General features: G+C 36.0%; 1 protein-coding gene across 2 annotated transcripts in view; it reads right to left on the bottom strand.

Moving 5' to 3' along the window:
- Positions 1-6000, bottom strand: part of LOC127412585 (polycomb group RING finger protein 3-like) — an 81162-nt gene that overhangs the window by 784 nt on the left and 74378 nt on the right. For both annotated transcript variants that reach the window (XM_051649055.1, XM_051649056.1), the window contains 2 exons: positions 825-905; positions 1-603 (listed from right to left, as the gene is read on the bottom strand). The exon at positions 1-603 is cut by the window's left edge and continues 784 nt beyond it. In XM_051649055.1, coding sequence (XP_051505015.1) covers positions 556-603; positions 825-905 — 129 coding nt within the window. In that variant the 3' untranslated portion in view covers positions 1-555. The remainder of the gene's footprint in view (positions 604-824; positions 906-6000) is intronic.

Raw genomic sequence — 6000 nt, 5'->3', positions numbered from 1 at the left:
GAACTCATATAAACCACTTTATATAAGATTAAAAAGGTTCTGCGCTCCCGAGAAGTGTTGAATAAGACCTGAGAGAGAGCGGTCAGTTTGAAACGCCTCCTCTCCCCTGGTTAGCAATGTAAGAGGACACTTCCACGGAGGATGGCAGACAAAGAGCACCATCTTTTGCCCATTGTTGAGGTGGGAACAGAGTCCAATGGTACAAAAAAAAACCTTTAAACCTCTTCTCATGACCTTTTTTGTTGTTGTTGTTGTTTTAATGTGTAAACAGCGCACCAATAGAGTCTTGGTTCCACTTCTCTCATCTATACAAAAGTATAAATATATGCTTTCTCTCAATTTTTCACATATCTAGGACATATGTCGGACGAACAGACGGTAAAAGCCACCAGTGTCGCAGCGGCTGTGCTGGTTTTGTTGTTTGCTGGCTCGTGTCTGTGTTGACTCAAAAAAGACAGGCTTTCTGTTTGGTGTGGGAGTTGATGGTCTCTGCATATATAGCATGTTGCACAGTCCAAAGTCACCGGGTCAAAACAACCAACCGCTTTTGTCCGACTACAACAAATCCATTTTGGGTCTGTAATGCAGAAGGAGGGGCGATTTCTGTAATGCAGACAAAACACATATGCATTGATTTGAGGGAAAGTCAAAGAGCCACTAGACATCCAATTGTTTTGCAGAAGGCATTTCAGGGAAGCATAATTAAATATGCAACCTTTTAAAGGCACACCATGTAAAAGCAAATATACACCAGCATGCATACAAACATTTGCACCCCTTCCAAGTATTACACTTTATAATTAGTCCATAAATTCATAAATTACCTTAAATCTCCATCTTGTTACCACGACAAATTTTAAAGTATGGTCCTTGCCCAAGATTTCTTCGTTGCATAAGATGTCCAGCTGAACACAAACACACAAATGTATCAAACAAACATCAAATATTAAGTAATGTCAGGTCTTTCTCGGCTAAGGACCCAAAATAAAACATTTTGTGTTTATCTGATACCCACACTTACAAAAACATGCAGCATTTGCTATATCATCATAGTTATTTTTTTTTTTTTATTTTTTTTTGTTGCTTTGTATGACTAAAACAATATAGACCAATTTAATAGAATTCATTGTTGTATGTTTTGTATACAATTAAATATTTGAGCATGCAAACTCTCAAATCTTGGATTACGCAGAAAAATATCTATGCTGTTGGAATTGATAAAACACATTCAATAAAAATCCATTTGAACTGAAAGAAAACATTAAATAATCAAATCACTTGAAATCATGCTTTGAGCTCTATTTTCTGTAAATCCTGTTTTCTGGTTTTTAAAGCAGTAACAATAATTGCAGTAACCATGGTATTTTACCAGAAACTGTGGTTGCCATGGTACACTCCCAATACTCATTTTAGGAAACACTTTACAATAATGTTCCATTTGTTAACATTAGTTAATGCATTCGGTTTCATGAACAAACAATTAACAATATATTGTTTATGGCATTTATTAATCATTAATATTATTTAGTTAATAATAAATACATAGTTAGTTCATAGTGCATTAACTAATGTAAAATGTATTAGTATTGTTGAAATCAGCATTAACAAAGATTAATAAATGCTGTAAAAGTATTGTTAATTATTAGTTCATGTTAACTAATGTTGTTAATTAATGTTAACAAATGGAACCTTACTGTAAAGTGTTACCCATTTTGGTTGCAAGATCAGCAAATTCAATTGTCGAGCTAACCATTATCCATCCTCATACTGTTGCACCCTATTTAATTTAATGGATTTTCTCAACATTACAAATTGATTGTTTGTAAGCAACTCTCTTATCCCACTTTTTCTGCTTATCTTCACTGCAGCATACATTTTTAACTTCCAAACAAATATTACTGCCTTTTCCACTGTTGAAGAACTGCAGAGAGTACGACATTAAGTGCTTAAATAACTCGTCTTAGCGTCTTATTAGAGGCTCAATACTTAGAATTTCCCACTGAAAAATTGTTTTTTGTGGTGAATATAGCAGAAAAGACTTCTACATTGAATAATTTAGTTTAAGCGTGAACTTGCGTGAAAATAGTAATTAATTCTACATTCAACCATGTAAAAAAATTATGCGCTAGCTTATAAGAAAATGTCATTTATGATCGTTTGTTATTTTTACGATGTGTCATCGTGTATCAATCTTAAAGTAGAAAACCTAGTCATAATTATTCTCTTGAGTAAATTTTACTGGTAAATAAAATAAGTACATTTTACTTAACTTTTTGAAGCTGGTGTTCCCAGCATGCATTGGGCTTGAATAATTAACAAGGTTGCATGGTTTCACTGTTTCGTGAAGTTTGGAGTTCATTTTCTACTCAAAATTACACGATAAACAATAAAAAATTGAATAGACTACATAGCATGCAATAAGCTTCCCTGTGCAAGGCTTCATGTGCTGCATGATTAAATGTGTGTTTATAAGGAAAGTTCAAAATGTGAAATATTCATATAAAATGTTCATTTAAATTTTACTAGATTTTACTTTATTTTATACCATTAAAATGTACTTAGAAGAACTTTGTGCAAAAAAAATGTAAGTAAATCTTACTAGTAGTTTTTTTCAGAGAACATTTAACCCAATTTAAGTGACAGCTGAATTCGGTTGATATCACATGATCCTTTGCAAAGTATTCACATCCCATATGATATTGTGGAGTGACATCATGATACTTGAATGAACTTTCTTATAGGTTAGTTATGACTACAGTTAAAGTCAGAAGTTTACATACACCTTAGTCAAATACATTTAAACTCAGTTTTTCACAATTCCTGACATTTAATCGTAGAAAACATTCCCGTCAGTTACAGGGCTCCAGACTAAAAAAAATTACTTCAGAGCCATTAACTAACACATTAAGAAGCCAAATGGCTGTTTTTAGTCACCAAATCATATAATTGCTCAATTTAGATTGTTGTTCAGAAACAAGACATAAAGCAGAAGGAAGACAGCTGATAACCCATTAATCAGAGGTTTAATAAACAGTATATACTGTATAATTGAGAAGATACGCAAGTTTGCATTTACCTATTGTCTCATCAATGTTCACACCCCTTTCATAATTTATACAAATATAAGAGATAAAATATTTAGTTTATTTAGTACTGACCTTCAGAATCTACATATACAGATATTTACATAAAGCATAGTATGCATATCGTAGTGTTGTCTTCTTGAGCATCAATGAATGTTTGCAACTTGTGTAATAGTTGTGTATGAGTTCCTCAATTGTCAAAAAGTGTCAAAAGCTGGATCTCATATACTGTGTGTGTGTGTGTGTGTGTACATATATATATATTTTAACCACTCCACAGATTTCATATTAGCAAACAATAGTTTTGGCAAGTCGTTCAGGACATCTACTTTGTGCATGACACGAGTAACTTTTCCAACAATTGTTTACAGACAGATTGTTTCACTTTTAATTGACTATATCACAATTCCAGTGGGTCAGAAGTTTACATACACTAAGTTAACTGTGCCTTTAAGCAGCTTGGAAAATTCCAGAAAATGATGTCAAGCCTTTAGACAATTAGCCAATTAGCTTCTGATAGGAGGTGTACTGAATTGGAAGTGTACCTGTGGATGTATTTTAAGGCCAACCTTGAAACTCAGTGCCTCTTTGCTTGACATCATGGGAAAATCAGAAGAAATCTGTGACCTCTGTGAGAACTGTGGACCTCCACAAGTCTGGTTCATCCTTGGGAGCAATTTCCAAATGCCTGAAGGTACCACGTTCATCTGTACAAACAATAGTATGCAAGTATAAACACCATAGGACCACGCAGCCATCATACTGCTCAGGAAGGAGATGCATTCTGTCTCCTAGAGATGAACGTAGTTTGGTGCGAAAAGTGCAAATCAATCCCAGAACAACAGCAAAGGACCTTGTGAAGATGCTGGAGGAAACAGGCAGACAAGTATCTATATCCACAGTCAAATTAATCCTATATCGACATAACCTGAAAGGCTGCTCAGCAAGGAAGAAGCCAATGCTCTAAAACCACCATAAAAAAAGCCAGACTACAGTTTGCAAGTGCACATGGGGACAAAGATCTTACTTTTTAAAGAAATGTCCTCTGGTCTGATGAAACAAAAATGAAACTGTATGGCCATAATTACCATCATTATGTTTGGAGGAAAAAGGGTGAGGCTTGCAAGCCGAAGAACACCATCCCAACTGTGAATCATTGGGGTGGCAGTATCATGTTGTGGGGGTGCTTTGGACTGGTGCACTTCACAAAATAGATGTCATCATGAGGAAGGAAAATTATGTGGATATATTGAAGCAACATCTCAAGACATCAGCCAGGAAGTTAAAGCTCGATTGCAAATGGGTCTTCTAAATGGACAGTGACCCCAGGCATACCTCCAAAGTTGTGGCAAAATGGCCTAAGAACAACAAAGTCAAGGTATTGGAGTGGTCATCACAAAGCCCTGACCTCAATCCGATAGAAAATTTGTGGGCAGAACTGAAAAAGCATGTGCGAGCAAGGAGGCCTACAAACCTGACTCAGTTACACCAGTTCTGTCTGGAGGAATGGGCCAAAATTCCAGCAACTTATTGTGAGAAGCTTGTGGAAGGCTACCCAAAATGTTTGACCCAAGTTAAACAATTTAAAGGTAATGCTACCAAAAACTAACAAATTGTATGTAAACTTCTGACCCACTGGGAATGTGATGAAAGAAATAAAAGCTGAAATAAATTATTCTCTCTACTATTATTCTGACATCTCACATTCTTAAAATAAAGTAGTGATCCTTTTCACACCAAACTACGTTCATCTCTGAGTCAGAATGTGTCTTCTTCCTGAGCGGTATGATGGCTGCGTGGTCCCATGGTGTTTATACTTGCATACTATTGTTTGTACAGTTAAAAGTGGTACCTTCAGGCGTTTGGAAATTGCTCCCAAGGATGAGCCAGACTTCTTTCAGAGGTCTTTGGGCTTAGGGCTGATTTCTATTGATTTTCCCATGATGTCAAGCAAAGAGGCACTGAGTTTGAAGGTAGGCCTTAAAATACATCCACAGGTACACCTCCAATTCAGTACACCTCCTATCAGAAGCTAATTGGCTTGACATCATTTTCTGGAATTTTCCAAGCTGCTTAAAGGCACAGTTAGCTTAGTGTATGTAAACTTCTGACCCACTGGAATTGTGATATAGTCAAAGTGAAACAATCTGTCTGTAAACAATTGTTGGAAAAAGTAGATGTCCTAAACGACTCGCCAAATCTATAGTTTGCTAATATGAAATCTGTGGAGTGGTTAAAAAATGAGTTTTAATGACTTCAACCTAAGTGTATGTAAACTTCTGACTTCAACTGTAGGTCACACGGTAGAGCAAAAGTAGACTTAACAGAACTAATTTCCTCTCAGCAATTTAATTTAATCTAACTAAGGAAATGTACATTTTGAAAAACACGTTGCAAGTCAAATATTTATGAGTACGCAACCCAATTTGGGAAGGGACCTTTACTATAAGCATCACTGTGCAATGTGAAAAAAGTTCAAACAAAGCAATGCATTCCATGATCTAAGAGCACCATTAAATAATTAAAACCCTATATTCAACTGTGTAGGAATGACTCTAGGGACAGCTGGGAATTCATGGTGCTTTATAGAAGAGTGACAGTCCTATGGATGTCCAAACAGAATGTTCCACCTATTATTTAAACCAAAACAAATGGACACTAAACAATGTGTAATGCACAAGAGCAGCCATAACAGCCCAGAGGTTTATTTGTATCACAGTGCAAGAAAAGATGCTACTCTCCCTAGAATAGCATGAAACACCAGTGTGTTTTGGCTCGCAACAAGAGCAGCATTACCAAGAGCAGCATTACCACAGCAACACCTGCTGGAGGCCATGTGCTCCATGCCATGATCTACAGTGTTTAATTCTCAGTCCCAGATCCTCACAAGGATTTTAAACGGATTGAGCCAGAAATT

Source organism: Myxocyprinus asiaticus, chromosome 22 (assembly GCF_019703515.2).
Source record: "Myxocyprinus asiaticus isolate MX2 ecotype Aquarium Trade chromosome 22, UBuf_Myxa_2, whole genome shotgun sequence".
NCBI classification, from domain to species: Eukaryota; Metazoa; Chordata; class Actinopteri; order Cypriniformes; family Catostomidae; genus Myxocyprinus; species Myxocyprinus asiaticus.
The sequence above is the reverse complement of the archived record's forward strand: the minus strand, read 5'-3'. Positions and strand labels throughout refer to the sequence as shown.